Here is a 26,054-nt window from a genome sequence, read left to right as displayed (position 1 = left end):
TAACAATTCCTCAGAATTAGTTAAGACAATTAATTACCAGATTGTGACAGAGAGTTCCTTAACAATTCCTCAGTAATGGTGAAGCTGATTAAATACCAGATTGTGACAGAGAATTCCTTAATAATTTCTCAGTATTGGTTAAGCAGGTTAAATACCAGATTGTGACAGAGAATTCCTTAATAACTTCTCAGTATTGGTGAAGCTGGTTAAATACCAGATTGTGACAGAGAATTCCTTAATAATTCCTCAGTATTGGTGAAGCTGATTAAATACCAGATTGTGACAGAGAATTCCTTAAAATTCCTCAGTAATGGTGAAGCTGGTTAAATACCAGATTGTGACAGGGAATTCCGTAATAATTTCTCAGTATTGGGTGAACTGGTTAATTACCAGATCGTGATAGAGTTCCTTAAGGATTCTTCAGTATTGGTTAAACTAATTAATTACCAGATTTTGGCTGAGAGTTCTTTTACAATTCCTCAGTATTGGTTAAACTAATTAATTACCAGATTATGGCTGAGAATTCCTTAATAATTTCTCAATATTGGTTAAGCTGGTTACTTACCAGATTGTGACAGAGAGTTGCTTATTAATTCCTCAGTATTGGTTAAGCCGGTTACTTACCAGATTGTGACAGGGAATTGCTTATTAATTCCTCAGTATTGGTTAAGCTGGTTATTGGTTAAGCTGGTTACTTACCAGATTGTGACAGGGAATTCCTTATTAATTCCTCAGTATTGGTTAAGCCAGTTAATTACCAGATTGTGACAGGGAATTGCTTATTAATTCCTCAGTATTGGTTAAGCTGGTTATTGGTTAAGCTGGTTACTTACCAGATTGTGACAGGGAATTCCTTATTAATTCCTCAGTATTGGTTAAGCCAGTTAATTACCAGATTGTGACAGAGAGTTGCTTATTAATTCCTCAGTATTGGTTAAGGTGGTTAATTACCAGATTGTGACAGGGAATTCCTTATTAATTCCTCAGTATTGGTTAAATCGGTTAACGGTTATTGCTCGGCATTCATTGCTAGCTTCCTTCCTTAACGGCGACAGAAATGAGCTGAAGTTTGCCTGTGGTCACTGACCCCCAAACTGGTTATTAACGACTCGTTAACCAGTAACTAGTTTAACCAGCTCCGCCTCAGCGGCCGCCACGAGTGGTCGACGCGCCGCGCGCTTTTACAGTGAAGTCACGAGACAACCTCCCAAGCGGTCAGTTACCGCTCGCTGTGACCAATAGAGGGCCGCCATCTTTGTGACTGGCAAAACAACAACAACTGACTGATACATGTTGCTCCTTTCAGGGCTCACTCCCTCTTGCAGTGTTGGTTCCAAGGAGGCGTCGGAGAAAATCAAGTGCGATACGTTAGAAAATATGTCCAACGATTAGCCATCAATCTTTTAAAAAACTAAACATACGAAATAATTTATTTAAGTGATATAGGGAGAAATATCTCAGCCAGAGAATGGCAAACCTGTGGAACTCCATGCAAACAGCAGGCTGTAGGAAAGGTTTTAACGATGGAAAAAGTTTGGATAGACTGGGATAACAAGGCGTAGAGCTGGATGAACACAGCAGGCCAAGCAGCATCAGAGGAGCAGGAAGGCTGACGTTTCGGGCCTAGACCCTTCTTCAGAAATGGGGCAGGGGAAAGGGGGTTCTGAAATAAACAGGGAGAGGCGGATAGAAGATGGACAGAGGAGAAGATAGGTGGAGAGGAGACAGACAGGTCAAAGAGATGCGGATGGAGCCAAAGGTGAGTGTAAGTGGGGAGTTAGGGAGGGGATAGGGCAGTCCAGGAAGGACGGACAGGTCAAGGGGGCATGGTGAGGTTAGTAGGCAGGAGATGGTGCTGCTGCTTGAGGTGGAAGGAAGGACAGGTTAGGGAGGCAGGGACGAGCTGGGCTGGTTTTGGGATGCAGTAGGGGGACGGGAGATTTTGAAGCTTGTGAAATCCACATTGATACCCTTGGGCTGCAGGGGTCCCAAGCAGAATATGAGTTGCTGTTCCTACAATCTTCGGGTGGCATCGTTGCGGCACTGCAGGAGGACCAGGATGGACATGTCATCTAAGGAATGGTTCGCAACTGAGAGGTGCAGTTGCTTATTGTGAACCAAGCAGAGGTGTTCTGCAAAGTGGTCCCCAAGCCTCCGCTTGGTTTCCCCGATGTAGAGGAGACCACACCGGGTACAGCAGATGCAGTATACCACATTGGCAGATGTGCAGGTGAACATCTGCTTGATGTGGAAGGTCTTCTTGGAGCCTGGGATGAGGATGAGGGAGGTGGTGTAGGGGCAAGTGTAGCACTTCCTGCAGTTGCAGGGAAAAGTGCCAGGTGTGGTGGGGTTGGAGGGGAGTGTGGAACGGGCAAGGGAGTCATGGAGAGAGTGGTCTCTCCAGAAGGCAGATAAAGGTGGGGAGGGAAAAATGTCTTTGGTGGTGGGGTCGGATTGCAGACGGCAGAAGTGTTGGAGGATGATGCGTTGGATCCGCAGGTTGGTGGGGTGGTACGAGAGGTACGAGAGGATGAGGGGGAATTCTGTTTTGGTTGTTATTGCGGGGAGGGGAGCATGAGGGATGAGTTGGGGGAAATGCAGGAGACACAGGGGAGGGCGTTCGCGACCACTGCCGGGGAGGGGGAGGTAGCAGTCCTTGAAAAACGAGGACGTCTGAGATGTACGGGAGTGGAATGCCTCATCCTGGGAGCATAGGCAAAGGAATTGGGAATAGGGGATGACATTTTTTGCAGGAAGTGGGTGGGAGGAGGTGTTTAGGTAACTGTGGGAATTGGTGGGCTTGAAATGGATTTCGGTTTCTAGGCGATTGCCTGAGATGGAGACAGGGAGGTCCAGGAAGGAGAGAGGTATTAGAGATGGTCGAGGTGAACTTAAGGTTGGGCTGGAAGGTGTTGGTGATGTGGATGAACTGTTTGAGCTCCTTGTGGGAGCACGAGGCGGCACCGATACTGTCATCAATGTAACGGAGGAAGAGGTGGGGTTTAGGGCCAGCGTAAGTACGGAAGAGGGACTGTTCTATGTACCCTACAAAGAGGCAGGCATAGCTTGGGCCCATGCGGGTACCCATGGCCACCCCCTCTGTCTGTAGGAAGTGGGAGAAATTGAAAGTGTTGTTGAGGGTGAGGACGAGTTCGGCTAGGCGGATGAGGGTGTTGGTGGAGGGGGACTGGTCAGAACTGCGGGACAGGAAGAAGCGGAGGGCTTTAGGCCATCTGCATGGGGAATTCAGGTGTACAGGGACTGCACGTCCATGGTAAAGATGGTGTTGGGGACTGGGGAATTGGAAGTTCTGGAGGAGGTGGAGAGCGTGGGTGGTGTCACAGAGGTAGGTAGGGAGTTCCTGGACCAAGGGGGAGAAAATGAGTCCAGATAGGTGGAGATAGGTTTTGTGGGGCAGGAGTAGGTGGAGATAATGGGTCAACCGGGGCAGTCAGGTTTGTGGATTTTGGGAAGGAGATAGAAGCGGGCCGTGCGGGGTTGGGCAACGATGAGGTTGGAGGCTGTGGGTGGGAGGTCACCTGAGGTGATGAGGTTGTGGATGGTTTGGGAGATGATGGTTTTGTGGTTGGGGGTCACGATCAAGGGGGCAGGAGGAGGTGATGTCAGAGAGTTGGCACCTGACCTCAGTGATGTAGAGGTCAGCGTGCCATACTACAACTGCACGTCCCTTGGCCGTCGGTATTATGGTGAGGTTGGGATTAGAGCGGAGGGCTGCACGTTCTGCGGGGGAAGAGGACGGAGTGGGTAGGAGGGGTGGAGAGGTTGCGGCTTTTGATGTCACGACGGCAGTTGGAGATGAAGAGTTCGAGGGAGGGTAGGAGACCTTGGGGTGGTGTCCAGGAGGAGGTGGTGTGTTGGAGGCAGAAGGGGTCAGTAGAGGGAGGGTTAGACTCACAATTAAAGTAGAAAGTGCAGAGGTGGAAGCGGCAGAAAATCTGCTCAGCGGCCTAGCATGAGTGGTATTCATTGCTATGTGGGTGGAGGGGGAACAAAGGTGAGCCTTTTACTGAGGACTGACCGTTCGTCCTCAGTAAGGGGGAGGTCAGGGGGCGGGGGGGATGGTAAAGACTCAGCAGGGTTGGGTGTTACTGTCTCCTTTAGAGCTGCTGGCTATGGAAGCGACGTGCAGAGCAAGGTCGGCGTTGGTGATGGGCCACGTGGCATTGGCTGTGGGCAGAGTTGCGTCCAAAAACAGGGCCAAATGGTCTTCTACTGACCCCATTCTTCTATGTAACTGGAAGTCATTACAGCATACACATCATTTGTTTCTTCTAAGGACAGGTGAACAGAATAGTCACGTGTTGCGCAAGCCATTAATATCACACCACTGCCTGCACACTCTGTGTCCCATTTCATTCAACATCTCATATTCCTGGCAGTGCAGCACCTCCCCACATTTACAAGCTCACATCTACGGAATAGGGGATAAAGCCCACGATTCTCTGAATCCAAGACCACCATTGCTACGTCCTGGGGCAGACCAGTATGCTTCAAAATTCACAAAATGGGAAACACAAGCAAAGGAAGATCTCGCTTCTTTATTAATACACGATGGAGAGATTAACAACGTTAATCTGAATAAATAAAAATGAAATTAAAAACATGTGCAGGTAGTAAGGGGAGACAATACATAAACGTTAAAGGAGGAAACAGAAGTTCATTTTGTTCCTAACAAGAGCAACATCCAAATAATCAACTTTGAACCCTTGATGTGAAACTTTAAATGATGCCCAAACAAAGATTCAGACAGCTACCCCCGTACCATGAACGTACACTTCCAGAATTGTCCAAAATATTAAGACTCTGTGTGCCTGAGGGGGGGATTCGGCGAGGGGCTTGTCCCGTAATTACAGGGGTGTCACCGCCAAATATCCGCAAGGACAGATCGACAGGAATGGCCTGGGCTCAGCAGGGGACGAATGTGACAGAGGCCTTTGACCTGACTTCAGAGATGGCTGCCCAGCCTGCCTGTCGCATGACACCTCACACTGCACACCCCCACATCCAAAACGGAGCTGCACACTTCCTTCGTACTTATTGACCTGCAACACCGGCAGATTGGAAGGTCAAGGTGGAGGATTTGCCAGTATTCAAAATGCCAGGAGCTACAAAAGGGATGGGGTTGGGGATGGGTTGCATAGATCAGGTTGGGGGAGGCACCAGCCTAGTGGTAACGTCACTGAAAGAGTAATCGTGGGGGCCACAGAATTAAATCCCACTGAGGCAGATGAAAAAACTATGATTTTCTCCTTCCAACTCTATTTTGATTTAGTCCCCGTCCCTCTCTCCCTAACACCCCCCCTTTCACATTTATCAAGTAAACATTGTCCTCATCAGGGTTTATAAAAACCTAAACAACTGCAGATGCTCTGAACCAGAAATTGCATGTGGAAATTCCAAGCTACCACTGCCGGACCCAAAACGATAACACTGATTTCTCTCCACAGATGCTGCCTGACCTGTTGAACTTTGAGTAACTTCTGTTTTTATTCCTCATCAGGCTTTGTTAATGTTTCACCAGCCACAGGGGTACTTTCCTGATGGTGGAAAGTATGAACTTTTAGCACAATGGTGTCTTTTTACTGTGGGGACACACACACACGCCCCCAACCCCAAGTGATTAACCACTAGTGCAGGGTCGAGGCCCGAAATGGAAGCCTTCCTGCTCCGAAGATGCTGCTTGGCCTGTTGACTTCATCCAGCGCCACACTTTGTTATCTGTAACCGCTCCTGCCTTTGGGGGCAGGCTTAGCGTGGGGGAATTCGTTTAAAAAAAATAAATCAGAGACTGAGAGAATCTCCTCTTGAGGGTCTGGCTCCGAGCTAGGACAGACCATTCACTGAGGAGTTATACAGACCCTGTTTGCAGGCACAAAGAGGAGGAGAAAAGGATCAGGCTGGCTCTTCCCTGATACGTAGATGAATAGGTGATGTGATTGAGGTGCCAGTAAAAGGGGTGAGGAAAGGATTTGGCAGGCCAAAAGAGGGACACTTGCTCGGATGGAGTCCAGAACAAGGGGTGGTGGCTTTCAAAAGGGGGTAATGTCATGACAACTTCCCCACACAAAATATAAAGGAGTTGAGTGGAGACCTGGCCAACTCTTAAAAATACTGCAGATGCTGGAGATCAATTTTTTAAAAATGGCAAGACCAAGATGAATAGATGTTTTAAGGGTTTAATTTTATGATTGATGTATTTCTTTTGTTGGGGGAAGAGGATGAAAGGATATGGAACCAAGGTGGATAAATGGGAGCGACTGGCAATTTGGACAGTAGAATGGCTCAGGTGCTGAATGGCCTCTTCCCTGGCAACACATTTCTCACTGATGACCCCACGATTAAAACAGAGACAGAAAACCAACTTTCATTGCCATAGGAAGGATATTATTAAAATTGGCCAGGGTTCTGAAAAGATTTACCACATTTCCCCCGAAGAGTAGGAGGTTGAGGGATGACGTTACAGAGGTCTATAAAATCATGAGGGGCAAGGGTAAGGCGAATAGCAGGTCTTTTTCCTAGGGCTTTTCAAGACTGGGGGGCATATTTTTAATTTTTTTTCCCTCCTCTCACCTTCGCAAGGACATGAGGGGCAACTTTTTTTTTAAAAAAAACACAGAAGATGGTTCGTCTGTGGAATGAACTTCCAGAGGAAGTGGCGGATGGCAGCACAGTTACAATGTTTAAAAAGACATTTGGATAAATAAGCGAATAGGAAAGGTTTGGGCGATATGGACCAAATACAGGTAAATTGGACTAGTTTGGTTTGGGAACATGGCGTGGACTGGTTGGACCAAAGGGTCTGTTTCCACACTGTACAACTCTAACTATACATCCTTCACATCAAGCTGCTGTTCAGAATTGCCACCAGCATCCCCAAAATTCCTTAGTCTTTACCTTTTTAAAACAGAAAGGTGTGAGAGAGCCAGTTTGTTTGTCTTCTTTTAGAAAACGGCACACCAACAGATTGTGGTCGCTTTAACCATAACATCTATTCTGCCGACAAATTTTTCAGCTCTAAACACTGCGAAAGGCTCAAATATTTATAAAAATCCCTAGTGTGAAAACAGGCCATTTAGCCCATTGAGTCCACACTGACCCCTATGAAGAGCATCCCAACCAGACACACCCACTTACGCTATCCCTGTAACCCTGTAGTTCCCATGGCCAATCCACCCTAACCTGCACAGCCCTGGGCAGTAGGGGACAATTTAGCACGGCCAATCCACCCTAACCCGCAGGATGTGACTAGAAAAGTTGATGAGGGTCGAGCTGTGGATGTGGTGTATATGGACTTCAGTAAGGCATTTGATAAGGTTCCCCATGGTAGGCTCATTCAGAAGGTTAGGAGGAATGGGATACAGGAGAACTTAGCTGTCTGGATACAGAATTGGCTGGCCAACAGAAGACAGCGAGTGATAGTAGAAGGAAAATATTCTGCCTGGAAGTCAGTGGTGAGTGGTGTTCCACAGGGCTCTGTCCTTGAGCCTCTACTGTTTGTAATTTTCATTAATGACTTGGATGAGGGGATTGAAGGATGGGTCAGCAAGTTTGCAGACGACATGAAGGTCAGAGGTGTCGTTGACAGTATTGAGGGCTGTTGTAGGCTGCAGCGGGACATTGACAGGATGCAGAGATGGGCTGAGAGGTGGCAGATGGAGTTCAACCTGGATAAATGCAAGGTGATGCATTTTGGAAGGTCGAATTTGAAAGCTGAGTACAGGATTAAGGATAGGATTCTTGGCAGCGTGGAGGAACAGAGGCATCTTTGTGCGCAGATACATAGATCCCTTAAAATGGCCACCCAAGTGGACAGGGTTGTTAAGAAAGCATATGGTGTTTTGGCTTTCATTAACAGGGGGATTGAGTTTAAGAGTCGTGAGATCTTGTTGCAGCTCTATAAAACTTTGGTTAGACCGCACTTGGAATACTGCGTCCAGTTCTGGTCGCCCTATTATAGGAAAGATGTGGATGCTTTGGAGAGGGTTCAGAGGAGGTTTACCAGGATGCTGCCTGGAGGGCTTATCTTACGAAGAGAGGTTGACTGAGCTTGGACTTTTTTCATTGGAGAAAAGGAGGAGGAGAGTGGACCTATTGAGATATACAGGATAATGAGAGGCATAGATAGAGTTGATAGCCAGAGACTATTTCCCAGGCAGAAATGGCTAACATGAGGGGTCATAGTTTGAAGTTGGTTGGAGGAAAGTATAGAGGGGATGTCAGAGGCGGGTTCTTTACACAGAGAGTTGAGAGAGCATGGAATGCGTTGCCAGCAGCAGTTGTGGAAGCAAGGTCATTGGGGTCATTTAAGAGACTGCTGGACATGCATATGGTCACAGAAATTTGAGGGTGCATACATGAGGATCAATGGTCGGCACGACATCGTGGGCCGAAGGGCCTGTTCTGTGCTGTACTGTTCTATGTTCTATCCCTGGGCACTACGAGACAATTTAGCACGGCCAATCCACCCTAATCCGCACTTGCCTAGGCGCAACAGGGCAATTTAGCATGGCCCATCCACCCTAACCCACACATCCCTGGGCAGTAGGGTAAATTTAGCACGGCCAATCCCACCCTAACCTGCAAATCTTTGGAGTCTGGGAGGAAATCGAAGCACCCAGAGGAAACACACACAGACACGGGAACAATTTGCAAACTCCACACAGACAGGTGCCAGAGGGTGGAATCGAACCCTGGTCCCTGGTGCTGTGAGGCAGCTCGCCCAACCACAGAGCCACCATGCTGCCCACTGTAGGCCACGGCCTCAAGGTAAACAGAGGGGCTGCTCCCCCCTGCAACAGGCATAGGTTTGAGAGATAACAGGAGCATGCACTTCTGGGGAAAAAAACTAACCGATGGGGCAGGGTGAGGGGAGACTTAATTAAAATGGCACCTCTCTCCTTAGATGTCAAAAATTCCACCAACTAAACAGGGTCATAGATCATCCAATCCAACTTTTCCATGTCACCTTGCTCCAGGCAATAGCTGTGCCTGCACCATTTTCTCAAAAACAGATTTTCTCTCAGTCAAGGATATGCAGCAACAGAAGGACTGTAGCAAGCTTGGCAGGGCAGACAATACTGTAGAGAGGTCAGTAGGCCAGCATAAACGGGTCTCGATGTTGGGGGAGAGGGAGAGAGAGAGCGCGCGAGAGAGAGCAGTATTTGCATACACCAGCATCAGTTCCTTCTTTGCTGCTGCAACCCCTTAACTATATCTTTTTTGCATATTTTCACAGAAATATTTAAACTGTCCATTTCCTAACCCAACCCCCCAAAAACTGATTTTACATATTTACAAACGAAGAAACGGTGAGAGACACAATGTTTTGTTTGAGACAGACAATTAACATGATTGCTCCTGAACTAGTCATGAGTTTGATACAAATCTATGTTACAGCATGAAAAAAATACAGACACATGTGCACCAGGTCAGTCTGTAAAAACCGCATCAGATTCCAATAAATGAAAACCTGAGTCTGGCACAGAGGTTACAACAGATTACACATCCATTATTTTTTACAAAGAGAAACTATTTAGAAAGTTCCGTCGCGTGAGAAATTTAAAAAATAAAACTGACGATCACTCCTCCTCAACAGCTCGAGACCCTTGCAGCTCTAAAGGGTCATGCACTCACTTGGGGTCAGGGATCGGGCAAAATTCAGGGATCCCTTAAATCCCCAGTATTGCATTTTCTTTTGTTGGGAGAGAAAAAAATATATATAGTTTACACCAATTCTGCTCTCTTGGGATCCTGAGATGGGAAATCCACCTGTAGCTGCCAATGGTCCACATTACCTCTTGACCTCCAAAGGTGAGACAGACAGGGACACGTTGGCTGGTCCATCCTTTACAACCACAGGGGAAGGCACACTACATACTGACCGGGCCAGTGAGAAGTGTGGAAGTGCCTGTATTTTGTCAGAGAGAGGGGTTTGCTGGGGGGGGGGGGGGGGGGAAGAGAGATGAACGAGCACACAAAATCCCCGAGGTGACAGTCACTACCCACCACTAGATAAGACAGACTTTGTCAGTGCAAATTAATGAGGGTGGCTTCTCCCCAAACACAGGGCTCAGGCCAGATGCCCCTGCCTGCTCGGCCCAAGAGAAAGGTCAACTCCCTCTTGTGGAGTGTCCAAGAGCTCAAGGGTCCTGCAAAGTAATGCTGAGCTATAAAAGATTCATTCTCACCCCGTTGAGAAGGTGGAGAGGGAGGTAAGCTGCACAGGGTGCTACCACCAGGGAGGGAGAGAGTGCCAGAGTTTTCATCCAGCTACAACTAAGCAAACGCCAGCATAGTTCCATGGCAGGATGATGCGTGGGGCTCAGAGGGAAACTGTGCAGAGTGGATCCCCATTCCTCTGTGCTTGGGCAGGGGAGGAGCAGTTCAAACCTGGGGGTCTGGAAGGTGCTGTCGAAGGTCACTCAGCTGCAATACACCTTGATGGGCATGCGCGCGCGCGCACACACACACACACATTGTCAGTGGGCAGCATGGCATCTTGTACCCTGACAGAAGGAAAGAGTACACAAACACTGTCGGGTGACCACTCCCCGTCAGGGACGAGGGCGAGAGAATGCACGACGCACGCTCTTACAGTCTCACAAGCAGTCTCCTTTGCAGGAGCCGAGGAGAGGCCAGGTGGCAGGGTCACCACCCTGGGCCACGGCAGGAGTCGTCCAGCGCACATGGTGAACAGCACAGACCAGGCAGACATTCTAAAAAATAAAATGGACGTGATCTTGCTTTCCTACTCTTAAATCAAACACCCAACCCCGCCAAAAACAAAATGAAAAGCTTCAAAACACTATCAAAGCAGAAGAATAAGCAGGAGCACTGATACCTAGATCAGCACAAGTGCTCCAAAGCGTCACACTTAAAGCTTTGATCACAGGCATAGAGCAAGCACCAAGCACTGCTTTGAGCATAGGGAGGTAGAGGCCCCCAGATGCACACAAATGTACCATGCCCCCACCTCCAGTGGAATTCTGACCAAGCTCAGCACTGGACACTAAAGATGAAGATTACCCAAATTCAGAAAGAGGGTGGAGTTAACGGGACAGGATGGCTGTCTCTCGGCTGGTGAAATGTCCTTCACTTTCTCTGCTCAGCACCGTCTGGGTGGGTTGTGGAAATAACACGGCCGCGGCACAGTTTACAAATGAAATGCTCACGGGGGTTTGGGGTGGGGTTGGGGGTGGGTGATGTGATGGGGGAAGACTGGATATGACTTGGTAATGCCTTCCTTTTCTCTGTTACTCAGAGAACGACGGGAATATTGGGAGCTCCGAGAATTCATCGCTGTTGTAACTGGTTCCCTGCTCCTCGTAGATTGACAGCATGTCCTAAATGGGTTAAGCAAAAAACAGGGGGGGGGGGAAGAAAATGTTACACATTGCTCGTTCATGCACTCAAACCCTTCTGCGTTCAAGTACCCACCACTTCCCCTCAATGAATCAACAAGAGGAGCAAGCAGCCATGCTGCCCCTCAAGTCTATTCTGCGCCACTCAGATTATCACCCGCTCCTCCAATAGCTGCACACGCAACCACAGGCATCCTTCCAAAGACTCCCACTTTGACCAACACCAGAGAAGAAGGACCTGTATTTCCATAGCACCGGGAGAGCCCAAAGCACTCCACTAGCAAAGCTATTGCTTCGGAGCCATGGCAGCTGATTTGCGTACAGCTAAAGACATGACACTCCTTGTCGCTGCACCCTGCCCCTCTACCCTAAACTCTGGCTGTGGCTGGAAAAATCTCCCATGCATTTTGAAAGCACACAGGGATAGATTATATTTAGATAGAACATAGAACATTACAGCACAGTACAGGCCCTTTGGCCCTCGATGTTGTGCCGACCTGTCATACCAATTGGTTGTAACAATGGCTCTGACGATAATGGTCAGCTGCAGCCAAGCTGGTACATTGTAGACAGACTGTCTCAGCTTACGGGTGTCCATTTGGCGCACTGCAGCTGTACCAGCCCTTCAATTCCAGGGAGGAAACCGCAACTTGTGCGGTAATGTCACTGAGCTGGTGATGGAAGCTGTTAGGTTAACATTCAGGGATTGAGGCAACACAGGTTCAAATCCCACCACGGCCCTTGGTGGAATTTAAATTCAATAAATCAAACCAGAACTGGAAGTTAGTCTCGCGGTGGCGAGGATGGTGACACCAACAGGTGTCATCAGCTGTAGTAAAAAAAACCCTAATGGTGGCAGGGGTGGGGGAGCATCGCTAACAGGGGAAAGAAAGTTGCCATCTTTACCCAGTCCAAGCTACACGTGACTCCAGGCCAATCCAATTCAAGGTTAAAGCATGTCAACTACATAGAGTCAAGCCGTTCAGCCCAATAGATTGACTCTTCACTGTCCTCTGAAATGGCCCCCAGCCAGACATTATCCACCGGGCAATTAAGGGGCAGACAGGCAACAACAGAAGCCCTCAGCAGCAACGCCCACATCCATGAAAAAAGCTTCATCCCACAACCACTTTTCCGATCAATCCACAGCCTCAACAAATCTCATCAACAATTATTTATCAGAGGTCCACACTCCCACGGCCCCCTGCAAGCTCCTGCTGAATCTGCTCCCACCACCCTTTCAGGGTGCATTCCCCCCCCGCCGCCGTTCTTGTGGATGAGAGCACCCCTGCTGGTGACTGGCAGGAATGTTTCCTCCTCCAATCAAACCACGCATCCTGCCACAACACGCTCCTGCGATTTCGAACACCAGTTCAACCTCCCAGCTACACTCGGCAAGGGCTGCTCACCGGAAACACCTCAGGCTGGTTCTGTTGCGTGTGCTGCTCGCTGGAGGCCTGCGAATGATGCTGACCCTGCCACTGAGGCCACACAGATCCTCCGTCCGCGGGCCGACTCTGGAACTGCGAGCCAGTCTGTCCTGCTTCAGCTTCCGCAAGTTTGGGGGTGGGAGGGGGAGGAATAAAGTTTGCTTTTTATTAAGGAAAAGAAGGCATTTCAATTCACACAGCAGAATTTAAAAAAAAATAAAGGCAACGTCACCGTGCACACAATCTCCTAAGGACTGCAGGGCTCGTTAGAGACAGACAACTGACAATGAGTTAACAGCACATACCAACATAATGGAAGAGTAAAAGAAATCCCAAACTATCGGCCCACTCCATAGTCAAATCATGTTGACTGGGCAGAAATGGGCCATTCGGCCCAATGAGTCCATGCCAGCCTTAATGCTCTACTCCAGGCTCTTTATTCCACAATCCACATGGTGTGAACTGGGGAGGCACAGACAGACACAGGCATGAACACACCAGGGAGATGGGTAAAGACAAAGATGCATAGCTTTCCATCTCCAACTCATCAGGCTAGAATGCAAGAATGTGAAATACGAAATTAGTCAGGGCTAATCCACGCTTTCTGGTCAGGATGGAGAAACATACAGACAGCGATTTTCATTCAGGAAGAACTCAGCCTCTGTCTGCAACTCGGAACCGGTGACTGGAGCAAGAACAGGTTGGCTACCTACCGAAAGCAGAGGTTCGATTCACGAGCGACGGGTAGGCAGTGCCTCCCGCCGTTGACGTGGCCACCGGGCTGGCAAGGGGGCTGAAGGAAGCGGTATTGGCCGTGAAATTCCGGCTGGCTGCAATGCCAAACTGGGGCGACTGTGTCTTTGGCCCCTGGGTTGCCATCTGCTCAAAGAACACACAACAGAAGAGGTTAGGGGGAAAGCAAGGACTAGGACAGTCACACGCCACACAACGTCGTCATGGGAAACACCGCTGCCAGCTCATGTCATACAGTCACACAGCACGGAATCATAATCCCAAACTAAAACTAGTCCCACCTGCCTGTTCCTGGCCCACATCCCTCCAAACCTTTCCTATTCATGAACTTATCCAAATGTCTTTTAAATGTTGTAATTGTACCCAAATCCACCACTTCCTCTGAAAGTTCAAACCACACACAAACCACTCTTAAAAAAACTTGCCCCTCATGTCTTTTCTAAAATCTTTCTCCTCTCAGCCCCTAGTTTTGAACTCCACTCCCCGCCACCTCCCCCGCCCAACCCTAAGGAAAAGACCGTCGTCAGCCAGCTTATCTACACTTCTATAAAAGGTCTCCCCTTAACCTCAAACTCCAGTGAAACAAGTGCCAGCCTTTCCAGCCCAAGTTTTATAACTCAAGCCCTTCATCCCCAGCAACATCCTGGTGGATCTTTGCTGAACCCTCTCCATTTAATAATATCCTTCCTTTAGCAGAGCAACCAGAACTGGATACAGTGCTTCAGAGGAGACCTCACCAACATCCTGTACAACCTCAGCACAACGTCCCAACTCCTATTCTGAAAGGTCTGAGCAAAGGCAGCCATGCTAAATGCCTTTTTAATCACCCTGGCTAACTGCCATGCAAACTTCAAAAAATTAATTCCTACATGCCAAGGTATCCCTGCTGTACAACACTACTCATTAACTGTACAAGTCCGGAGCTTGTTTGTATAACAAAAATGCAATACCTCACATTTATCCAAATTAAACTGCATCTGCCATTCCTCAGTCTATTGACCCAATCGATCAAGGTGTCTTTGTAACCTTAGATAAACTCCTTCACTGTTCACTCATGTCTGTGTCTCCTTAACTGGCTAATTCAGAAGCAAAACTACTGCAAATGACACAGAACCAGGCTCTGAACAGAACAGATGTGTTTCAGTGGCTCAGAGGTTAGCACCGCTGCCTCACAGCAGCAGGGATCCAGGTTCGATTCCAGCCTCGGGCGATGTGTCGGTGCAGAGTTGGCGTGTTCTCCCTGTATCTAAGGGGGTTTCCTTCGGATGCTCTGGTTTCCTCCCACGATCCAAAGATGTGCAGGTCAGGTGGGCTGGCCATGATTAAAACCCATTATACAGACAGGTTGGGATGCCCTTCAGAGGATTGGTGCAGACGTGACGGGCAGAAGAGTCTCTTGCGGCACTGTATGGATTCTAAGATTTCTTGTTTCTAGGCCCTTCCCTCGGGCTCCAACACCAAGTGAAGGCCTTTGACTTTGTTGATGCAGAATTCGCCTTGTCAGCAGTCACCAGTGTGATGGAATACTGCCCGCGAGCCTGAACGGATATGACTCCAACACTCAAGAAGCTCTGCACCGTCCAGGGCAAAGCAGCCCACACCTCTGGAAGTGCACTGCGCCACCCTCAACATCCATTCTCTCCATCACTGACACTGCAGCAGGCATGTGCTCGCCACAAGAAGGGGGTAAATTTAAAACTGAAACGAGACGACATTTCTTCAGCCAGAGAGTGGTGGGCTTGTGGAATTCATTGCCGCAGAGTGCAGTGGAGGCCGGGACGTTGGATGCCTTCAAGGCAGAGATCGACAAATTCTTGATCTCAGAAGGAATCAAGGGCTATGGGGAAGAGTGCAGGGAAGTGGTGTTGAAATGCCCATCAGCCATGATTTAAATGGCGGAGTGGGCTTGATGGGCTGAAGGGCCTTACTTCCACTCCTATGTCTTATGGTCTTATGGTCTAAGGACACACTGCCATGCCAAGACTGCTTTGGCAGCACCTTCCAAATCCTGGACCTGTACCCTCGAGCAAGGCAAGGGCAACAAATACATCCCAGCAAGTTCCCATCTCAGCCAAACATGCCTGGACTTGGAAATAAAATCAGCTGCTCCTCAATTGTTGCTGAGGAAAAATCCAGGAAGTCCTGCACAGTTGTTGGGACTGGTGCATCGACAACTCATACAGTTCAAGGGAGTAACACGCCACCATGTTCTCTAGGGAACAGGCAACACTTGCCAGTCTAACTAGTCATGCCCAGAGTCAGTCATCGAGACATATAGCACAGACCCTTTGGTCCAACTAGTCCGTGCTGACAAGATATTCTGTATTAATCCAGTCCCATTTGCCAGCATTTGGCCCATATCTCTCTAAACCCTTCCTATCTACGTACCTGTCCAAATGTCCTATAAATGCCTCGTGATTGCACCAGCCTCCGCCACTTCCTCTGGCAGCTCGCTCCACACATGCGCCACCCTCTGCGTGAAAAAATTACCCCTCAGGCCCCTTTTAAATCTTCCTCCTCCTCCCACCTTAAACGCATGCCCTTTAGTTTTGGACATCCCCCGTCCTGGGAGAAAAAGACCTTGGCTATTCACCCTATCCATGTCCCTCAGGATTTTATAAATCTCTATAATGGTCGTCTCTTCAGCCTCCTACGCTCCAAGGAAAACAGCCCCAGCCTCTCCTGCACCTTCAAACAAACTTGCAATCGATCCTTTTGGGATTACTTTCCATGATCCCAAAAGAACATGGCCTATGATTCAAACACAAATTGTTGGGGCGGTTGGGGGTCGCGGCAGAAGACAGCAAGCAAGCCAATTAGGAAATTTGAAAGGGAAATAGAAAAGGCATCCTAACCTGTGCTGGGAACGGTGGCCGGCTTCCACTCCAGGCATTTCCGGTAACCTGACCGTTGACGGATTGCCGTGAGATCTGAGCCAAGATCTGCCCTGCTGACGCTGGCTGCTGGACAATGTTCACAGGAGGAGCCATGGCAGAGCTGGCATGGAAGAAAGAAGTGGTCAGAAGCAGGGCGAGACACCACAGCATTGCACCGCACCGAGCGAGGCAAAACGCGACGTTGGCCAGTGCCCCGCATTTTAGGACGGACGAGAGGATATGGAGGATCGGACAGCAGAGGAACACAAATACAAGATCAGCCAGAAGCACCAGAGATGTTCACACGGAAGACATCATGCAATCAGCGGTTAAAATTTGTCAGCAGGGTGATTCATACTGATTCAACACAGTTGCCGTCACAAGGGAAAGGCAGATGAAGGAGCCAGAAAAACTGTATTGCCCTTTGAAAGGGATGGTACATATGGTGGACTGAATGGCCTTCTGCAATATTGCAAGGTCAGCAAACTAAACAGCTGGCGTTTCAACACGTTGCATTAACATATTTTAAAGGACTCTCTTCCACTGGATTCTCCATTTGTCGGACTCCTGGGATGTTCTAAAGTAGGGTGTGCGGAGGAGGGGGGCACTCGTCTCCAAATGCTGTCTGAATCAAGTCAAGGATGTGGCTGCCATTGGGATTTGTTGCTGAGTCAAACAGGGCAAGTGGTAACAGACGAGAGCGCGGCACGCAGGACAGGGCAGGTCAGGTCAGGTCTGATGAGGGAGAAGCAGAGTTGTCTTATTGAGGACAACACCAGGGGGCATAGTGGTTAGCACTGGCCTAACTGTTGCCAGGGACCCCAGTTTGATTCCAGCTTTGGATGACTACCCATCTGCGCACTTTCCCTGTTCTACGTTGGTGCTCCGGTTTCCTCCCAGAGTCCAAAGATGTGTCGGTTAGGGTGGATTGGCCATCCTAAATTGTCCACAGTATCCAGGAATGTGTAGGCTAGGGGGATTAGCCATAGAAATGCAAGGTTGCAGGGTGATGCTGAGTGGGATGCTCTTTGGAGGGTCGGCGTGGACTCGCTGCACCACATGGCCTGCTTCCACACTGTAGAAATTCTACAATTCTGTGACAGCATGTTCTATCTGGAGCACCACAGAGTACTTCTATCTATCGCAGAGCGCAACAGGTACCTGAAGTTCTGTGCCGGTCGTGTTGACGGGAAGGAGGTGCCCTGCTGGAAGATCTGCTGAGTCCCGGTACCCGGCGTCGAGGGAATCACCTTACTCTGGTCGGCTGCATCAAGGCAAGGAAACAATCGTCAAAGACACACAACGATTGAGTGACTACAGCAGAAAGGAAACAAGCACTTTGAGGGCCATCTGACTTCCTGAGGCACTCCACAGAGTGGAATAAAAAGAGGGAAGTAATGACTTAGTGGTATCATCACTAGACTATTAATCCAGAAACTCAGCAAACGTTCAAGGGTTCCGGGTTCAAATCCTGCCATGGCAGATGGTGGAACTTGAATTCAATAAAGAATCCAGAATTAGGAATCTAATGACGACCGTGAATCCATTGCCAACTGTTGGAAAAACCCATCTGGGTCACCAACACCCCTTTAGGGAGGGAAACTGCCATCCTTACCTGGTCTGGCCTACACGTGACTCCAGACCCACAGCAATGGGGTTGACTCTTGGACTGCCCTCTAAGTTAATGCTGGCCGAGCCACAGACACCCACGAGTCGAGGGTGAATGAAAAGAAATTGGCTGTGTGAAGGCGGTGCAGCAGCTAATTTGCAGACAGGAAACTCCTGCAAGGAGCAGTGCAAAAACAACTGCAGATCATCTGACATGGGTCAAGGACAAATATCTGCCCCAAGTGCATTGGCGAGAACAACCAATGCCCCCGACACATGCCCACTCCACTCTTATCTCAAATGCAGGCGGTTTAACAATCGCCAGAGGCTCAGGCCTGGTTTAATGCCTCACTCCCAAAGCCACACCGATACACCTCCCGCAATGACAACGCCCTGTTCTAAAAAAAAATGTAACAGGACAAAAAGAAAAGGCCACTGAACAGCTTGCTTGCCTGTGGGAAGGGCCGAGTAGATTTCAGTGTAGCGCGGTTCGGTTTCCTGACTGTACAGGGGTTCTGCTTTGCTGATCGGTTTTGTGTGTTCCGATGCTGCAGCGACCTAGAGCACCAATGGATGGAGAATCAGATTAAATCACAGCCGGCTCAAAGTGATACCAGCGTGGTTGACACACCTACCTGCTAACAAGAGGGAGGGAGATGTCACTAGGGATGGGTCGGACACAGATGGATGGGCCTTTATCATGCCAACCCTCCCAGGCGCCCCTCTTGTGTATCTGCCGTAGAGAGAAATGGGGAAATCAACGCACGTCCTGCTCTCCCCACCTCCACCCCTCCTGTCAGCTTTTCACCGTCAACTGCTAGGAACATTCAGAGCGCGCAAGCGAGCAAGAGAATGTGTGAACAGAAAGGGAAGGTTGCTTTGAGAGGTTGGGGGAGCGGGGAAGACATTATAGGGAACCGCACTCAGGGAAGCGCTCGCTAGGGGGTCTGGCACAGGTGCGATGGGCTGAATGGGGCCTTCCCAAGCAACTACAATTCCACGACGAGAGTCACAGCCAGCTACCCAGGTCAAAGGGGAGAGAACAGTTCAGAGGCTGACCCAAAGCGAGCGTGGGCCAGGCTCCGATGTGCCTGGTTTACCCTACCACCTCACGCAAATCAGGAAGGGAGGGAGCACTTAGCTACCAGCATGCACTGGGAAGGTGGGAGAGCTGGAAAATAAGCAGTCTGAGATGACCAGGGTTTAATCACAGCATGGCACATTTAAGATTTACATCGGTATTCACAAACCTGAGAATGGTCATAGGAGAGGTCTTCTTGCCCAGTGATGGCAGGAAGTTGCTGCAGATGCCTGTGGGAACAAGTTCACGTCCGTTACACAACGCTTACTTCAATAAAGGACAGAATTGCTTACGTGGAGGACATTCACGAGAACACCAGAACCTCCCAGTTGGCGTTAGAACATAGAACAATACAGCGCAGAACAGGCCCTTCAGCCCTCAATGTTGCGCCGAACTGTGAACTAATCTAAGCCTCTCCCCCTACACTATTCCATCATTATCCATATGCTTATCCAAGGACTGTTTAAATGCCCCTAATGTGGCTGAGTTCACTACACTGGCAGGCAGGGTGTTCCATGCCTTTACCACTCTGAGTAAAGAACCTGCCTCTGACATCTGTCTTAAATCTATCACCCCTCAATTTGTAGCTATACCCCCTCGTACAAGCTGAAGTCATCATCCTCGGAAAAATACTCTCACTGCCCACCCTATCTAATCCACAGATCATCTTGTACGTCTCTATTAAATCTCCTCTTAGCCTCCTTCTCTCCAATGAGAACAGACCCAAGTCCCTCAGCCTTTCTTCATAGGGCCTGCGCTCCAGACCAGGCAACATTCTGGTAAATCTCCTCTGCACCTTTTCCAGTGCTTCCACACCCTTCCTGTAATGGGGCGACCAGAACTGCACACAATATTCCAAGTGAGGCCGCACTAGTGTTTTGTACAGTTGCAGCATGACATCATGGCTCCGGGACTCAATCCCTCTACCAATAAAACCTAACACCCCGTAAGCCTTCTTAACGTCACTATCAACCTGGGTGGCAACTTTCAGGGATCTATGTACATGGACACCAAGGTCCCTCTGCACATCCACACTACCAAGGATCTTTCCACCGACCCGGTATTCTGCCTTCCTATTATTCCTCCCGAAGTGAATCACCCCACATTTATCCGCATTCAACTCCATTTGCCACCTTTCGGCCCAATTCTGCAGTTTATCCAAGTCTCCCTTCAACTTGCAACATTCTTCCACACTGTTCATCCCTCCACCGACTTCAGTGTCATCTGCAAACTTACTAACCCATCCACCTATGCCTGCGCCCAAGTCATTTATAAGAAGTGACAAACAGCAGTGATCCCAAAACAGATCCTTGAGGCACACCACTAGAACCAGACTCCAGGCTAAATATTTTCCATCAACCACCACTCGTTGCCTTCTTACAGAAAGCCAATTTCTAATCCAAACTGCTAAATCTCCCTCAATCCCGTGCCTCTGTGCTGTGTTGAGCTGGGGAAGGAAAGCTAGGGTGCACAATGGGTCTCACTTCAGGATTAAATCCCCTCACTGCAATAAGCTTCCTGTACACATTCCCTGTCCACTGAAGTGATCAAGCACGCCCAGGGCAGGGATAGCACGGGGTTGGGTACAGAGTGAAGAGTGAAACTCCCTCTACACTGTCCCCCACATCAAATATCCTCAGGCCAGAGACCACAAAGGGATCAGACCCATCAAACACTCCCAGGGGACAGGGACTGCACAGGGTTAGATAGGGAGGAAACTTTTTGAAGTGTACTCGCCATTATAATGGAGAAGAGGCAGTAGCCATTTTGTTCAAAGAAAGCTCAACAAACAATAAACAAGACGACTCAGGCCACCAGGATGATCCCTGGTACAGAGGGACTATATTATAAGCAAAGGTTAACCAGTCTGGGATTCTACTCACTGGAGTTAAAAATGAGAAGTGCTCTCATTGAAAGAGAGAGGATTCCTAAGGAACCTGGCAGCGTTAATGCTGAGGGGGTGCTTCTCCTCGTGGAGCCCAAAGGGCACACAGTCTCAGAATAAAGAAATGCCAATTTAAGGCTAAGATGAGGTTGAGAATCTTTGGAACTCTTTGCACAGACAGCTGTGGGAACAGAGTCCTCGCGTTATTAGGACCAAGATAGATTTTTGATCAGTTAGGGAATCAAAGGAAAGGGGAGGCAAATGGACATGAAGAGCCAAAAGAACTGCAGATGCTGGAGATCAGAAACTGCTGGAAATGCTCAGCACATCTGGCTGCATCTGTGAAGAAAAATCAGAGTTAAGATATTCAGTCCAGTGACCCTTCAGCAGAACAGATGAGGAAGGGTCACTCGACCCAAAATGTTAACGGATTTCGCCCTGCAGATGCTGCCAGGCCTGCTGGGCTTTTCCAGCAAATTCTGGACATGAGGAACGTTTGATCAGCCATAATCCTACTGAATGGTGGCGCAGGCTCAAGGGGCTGAACAGCTTGCTACTGTTCCCGTTTCATGTGTTTTTTGAAGCAATGTTGGTTGAGGAAGAGTGACCCCAGGGAGAACTACTGCTTTCCACTCTCAAGTGCCCACCACTCTTCAAAACAGCGAGCATGGGATGCAAGTTCAGCAAAGGAGGCAGAAGATCTGAACTAATGCTAATCTACTTTTCGTTCAACCCCAATTGCTGAATTAGTTCCTCTGTCAGTGCACACTGATTTCCAAATGCTTCCACTTCTTAGTGGTCATCCGTTTTTTGACGAATAAGATTAGCCAGACTGCCTTCTTCTGAATAATGCCCCAATCTCACCTCCCAGCAGGCAGAGACACAGGTCAGAAAAGACTTGACCAACGATATATTGGTAATACAGAGGGCCAGACCCGGGGGGGGGGGGGGGGCCCTCATTTGGTCCACTACTGGAAAAGGAGGGTTTAAGCCTACATGTGACTCCAGGCCCCAAAGCAATGGGCTCAGCTCAATCACCCTCTGAAATGGCACTCAGTTCAAAGGGCAATTAGGAAAGGGCAAAAAAAAATTGCCCTTGCAAACAGACTCCACCCACAGCTCACAGATGGATAAATCACAAGGACAAGCTGTTCAGGCTGAAATACTGACTCCTGGAGCTTTCACACTTGATATTTAGCACCCAAGTGGAGAATTCTCTTGGCTTTCAGAGGTTAAGCAGCAGGACGTACTTGACATTGGTGTTGGTGCAGACAATATACTCAATGTCATCAGAGTACGGGTTCTGGAAGGAGAAGCTGCTCGTCCTGATCACCGCCCACTCTCGGCTCTTGGTCTGGAACCGGAACATGACTGACAGCACCTGGCCCTTCAGCGAGACCACCTGCAAACCATAAAGAGGAGACAGCCCGGTCAGTCAGAGGTACTGGCATGGTCTGCAAGGAGGTCACCCTACTATAGGCAGGACATTATTAAACTAGAAAGAAGGCAGGAAAGGTTTGCCAGGATGCTACCTGGACTAGAGAGTTTGAGTCATAAAGCGGAGGCTCGGACTTTATTCCCCTGGAGGGTAGGAGATGGTAGGTTGGCCTTATAGAGGTTTATAAAATCATGGGAGGCATAGATAAGATAGACAACCAACAGCTGTTCCCCAGGATAGGGGTCAAATTACAGGCTTAAGGTGAGAGCAGAGAGATACAATAGGGTCCAACAGGGATGTTTTTTGCCCCCTCACACAGAGGGCGATGAGTTTCTGGAACGGGCTGCTAGAGGTAGCGGAGAAGGATAGCATATTTTCTTCATTTAAGAAACATTTATTCAGATACATGGACAGGATTCACACGGAGGGATACAGGCCAAACACAGGCAAATTGGGACGAGATCAATTGTAAAAACTGAGTGGCAGGAACAAGTTGGGCTGATGGGCCCGTTTCCATGCTATGAACCTCAACAACTAAGTTTGTCAAAGTCATTGGCCTGGAAACACCAGGAGACACTTCCTCAACTGCTTGAAGGGTCTGTGCATGCCCACTGACCCGTGGGCTGAAGGGCTTCTTGCTCTGGAAACTGTCACCACGCGCAGATCTTGGAAGGAAAACCTGCAGAGAACACAGCCGGCAGGAGACCAAGCAAATGTTGGTAGGGCTCAGAGTCGATGCTTATGAATGCCACCACACGCCACCCATCAACACAGCCAAAGGGGCAGCTCTGCAAACATTGGCAGAGTCTCAGGGGCAAGTGAGATAGAGAGAATAAGCGATTAGCACTGCTGCCGCACGGCACCAGGGACCTGGGCTGAATTCCACCCTCAGGATACAGACTGCACGTTCTCTCCTTGTCTGCGTGGGTTTCCTCTGAGTTATCCGGTTTCCTCCCAGAGGCCAAAGATGTGCAGGTTAGAGTGGAAATTGTCCCTCCGCATCCAGGGATGTGCAGGCTAGGCAGATTAGCCATGGCATGTGCAGGGTTACAGGGATAGGGTGGGTCTGGGTGGAATGCTCTGAGGGTTGGTGCAGACTCGATGGGATGAATGGCCTCTATCTGCATTACAGAGATTCAATGAAATCAAACAGGCACTCTAGCGTAATAAACTCTCAGGGGCAAGAGGGAGCACGTGCGCGAAGGAGAAAATGAGGCTGACTGATTGATATACATTGGCCAGCACGGACCCGAAGGGGGACACAGCCTCCTTCTGCAACTTAATACTTGTTCTCATATGGACACATGCCTGAACCGTTTGAAACCAGAGGGAGACATTACCTGCTGAAAGCTGTCTCGTAGAAGTCCCTTATCCTCTGGGTGGGCAAAATCCACAATATCTTTCCCCAGCAGCTCCTTTTAAATACAGGAATGGAAACAGAGATACATAAGGACTTTTGTTCAATGAGACTGCAAGGTGATCACAAAAAGGAAATGGCAGCAAGAGTTGGGCTCCCATTCCTCCTGGCATAGAACCAAGAGGGCAGAGTTCCTGTCCCACCACTGCCAAGCCCAGTGTGCTAGCCTGGAGGGCAGACATTGCAGGTGGGAGGAGGAGGCTTCTCCCTGTTGCCGTAGAGCCAAGCTTTATTCTTCTATCAACATTGAGAAAGAAGAGGGGGTAAAGAAACAAAAATCCACCCTGGGTCATCGCAACATTGCGGTTTGCGGGATCCTCCTATGCCCAAGCTGGCTGCCATTTGATTTGATGTAATATTGTCACACGTACCTCGATATAGTGAATAGTGTGTTTTGAATGCAGTACAGGCAGATCATAACACACAGACTGCCTAAGGGCAATACAGAGTCAAGAGACATTACAGCTGCAAAGGATGTGCACAAATAGCAAAATGAACATTTAAATTGAGATTCTGAGAGACCTATTCATAAGTCTGAAAACAGCGGGGTAGCAGCTGTTCTGGAATCTGTTGGCACATGTGTTTAAGCTTCTGTATCTTCTACCCAACAGGAAGAGTTTGCAAGAGAGTATAACCAGAATCGGAGGAGTCTTTGGTGATGTTGGCTGCCTTTCTGAGGCAGTGCCAAGTATAGATGGAGTCAATGGATGGATGGACTGGGCTGTGTTCACAACTCTCTACAGTTTCTCATGCTCCTGGGCAGAGCAGTTGCCGTACAAAGCCATGCTGCAACCGGAGTGAAAAACTGGGAAGAGTCTTTACTGACACACAGTGACTACACTTCAAGTTGTAGTTCACTGGCTGCAAGACACCTGCAAGGTACTACAGTAATGCACATCCATCCTTTCTTGCTGCCTCTCAGAAGTGACCACAGGGGACGGTGGGGGCAGGGAGTGTTGTTGGCATTAGTAGGCCAGTTTACCATCTTTACCAGGAGTGCCCCTCCCTCCACCTGCTCTGCCTGACCTCTCAACCAAGGGGCAAGAGACTGCCCAACAACAAGCACCTCAACAGCACGCGCTACTGGTCAGCAAGGACCTACCTGAGGCTGGTACCCGACAGTGCCCAGGCACCGGCAATCGACAAAGGTGAAGACGCCATTGGGGTTGTGCCTGGAGAGGAACTCAATGGGCACACTGTTGCTCTTCATGTCCAAACAGTTGGGCGAACTTGTCACCTTGCCAACATGACAGGGAGCAGAAGTACAAAAAGCGAGATTAGACATAGCCCGCATACGCACTGCCCATCAATAATTACTTTGGACACAAGTGCCAAAAGGCCCAAAATCCTGGAAACCAACACAACCCCACTGTCATCAATGCAGAGGTGGCGCTATGGGAAGGTTGCTACTGAGGGACACGTTGCATTGAACTCTCACTAAATCCCACATTCCAATGTTGATCCCCAAACCTACCTACACTCCCGTGTACATTTTTTTTTAAAATTCATTCACGGGATGACAGCATCACTGGACAAGCCTGCACTTTATTGCCTATCCCTAATTTCCCAGAGGACAGGTAAGAGTCTGCCACATTGCTGTGGGTCTGGAGTCCCATGGCCAGACCAGGTAAGGATGGCAGTTTCATTCCCTAAACAGACATTAGTGAACCAGATGGGTTTTTCTGACAATCGGTAATGGATTCATGGTTATCATTAGACTCGATATTCCAGGTTTTTATTGAATTCGGCTTCCACCAGCTTCTGCAGGGGGATTTGAATCCGGGTTCCCAGAACATTACCTAGGATTCTGGATTGACAGTCCAGCAATAATATCACTAGGTCATCACCTTCCCCCCATTTTATGGGATCTTACTGCACGTAAAATAGCCACCAAATTTGCCACAGCAGCAATTGGAACACCTGAAAGAAACAGAAGTGCTAACAAACCAATAGCAATTGTTTCTTTTCCATGAAACATCTGGGGAGGCTTGAAGGCAATGGGTCATATTTTTAAAGAGGTGAGAGAGGACAGAGATTTAAAAAAGACACAAGGGTGATTTTTTTTAAAAAAAACACTGTGGTTTGTATGTGGAATGAACGTTCGGAGGAAGTGATGCCTGTGGTTACAGTTACATTTAAAATACATTTGGAGGGATATAGGCCAGAAGCTGGAAGCTGGGACTGG

General features: G+C 48.8%; 2 protein-coding genes across 2 annotated transcripts in view; both read right to left on the bottom strand.

The window, feature by feature from the left end:
- The window catches only part of hormad1 (HORMA domain containing 1), a 49,329-nt gene extending 48,728 nt beyond the window's left edge, over nt 1–601 (bottom strand). The window contains exon 1 of the mRNA XM_059643033.1: nt 566–601. The gene's annotated coding sequence lies outside the window, so the exon portion shown is untranslated. The remainder of the gene's footprint in view (nt 1–565) is intronic.
- A 3,943-nt stretch (nt 602–4,544) lies between these two features.
- LOC125449778 (aryl hydrocarbon receptor nuclear translocator-like) overlaps nt 4,545–26,054 on the bottom strand; it is a 42,589-nt gene continuing 21,079 nt past the window's right edge. The window contains exons 11-20 of the mRNA XM_048525670.2: nt 24,972–25,106; nt 23,793–23,867; nt 22,265–22,416; nt 19,299–19,359; nt 18,501–18,606; nt 17,602–17,704; nt 16,420–16,561; nt 13,525–13,690; nt 12,791–12,930; nt 4,545–11,363 (exon numbers count right to left, since the gene is read on the bottom strand). Of these exons, the coding sequence (XP_048381627.1) occupies nt 11,274–11,363; nt 12,791–12,930; nt 13,525–13,690; nt 16,420–16,561; nt 17,602–17,704; nt 18,501–18,606; nt 19,299–19,359; nt 22,265–22,416; nt 23,793–23,867; nt 24,972–25,106 (1,170 nt within the window). The 3' untranslated portion in view covers nt 4,545–11,273. The remainder of the gene's footprint in view (nt 11,364–12,790; nt 12,931–13,524; nt 13,691–16,419; nt 16,562–17,601; nt 17,705–18,500; nt 18,607–19,298; nt 19,360–22,264; nt 22,417–23,792; nt 23,868–24,971; nt 25,107–26,054) is intronic.

Source organism: Stegostoma tigrinum, chromosome 47 (assembly GCF_030684315.1).
Source record: "Stegostoma tigrinum isolate sSteTig4 chromosome 47, sSteTig4.hap1, whole genome shotgun sequence".
Taxonomy (NCBI): domain Eukaryota; kingdom Metazoa; phylum Chordata; class Chondrichthyes; order Orectolobiformes; family Stegostomatidae; genus Stegostoma; species Stegostoma tigrinum.
Note: the sequence above shows the minus strand (reverse complement) of the source record. Positions and strands in the feature narration are given on the sequence as shown.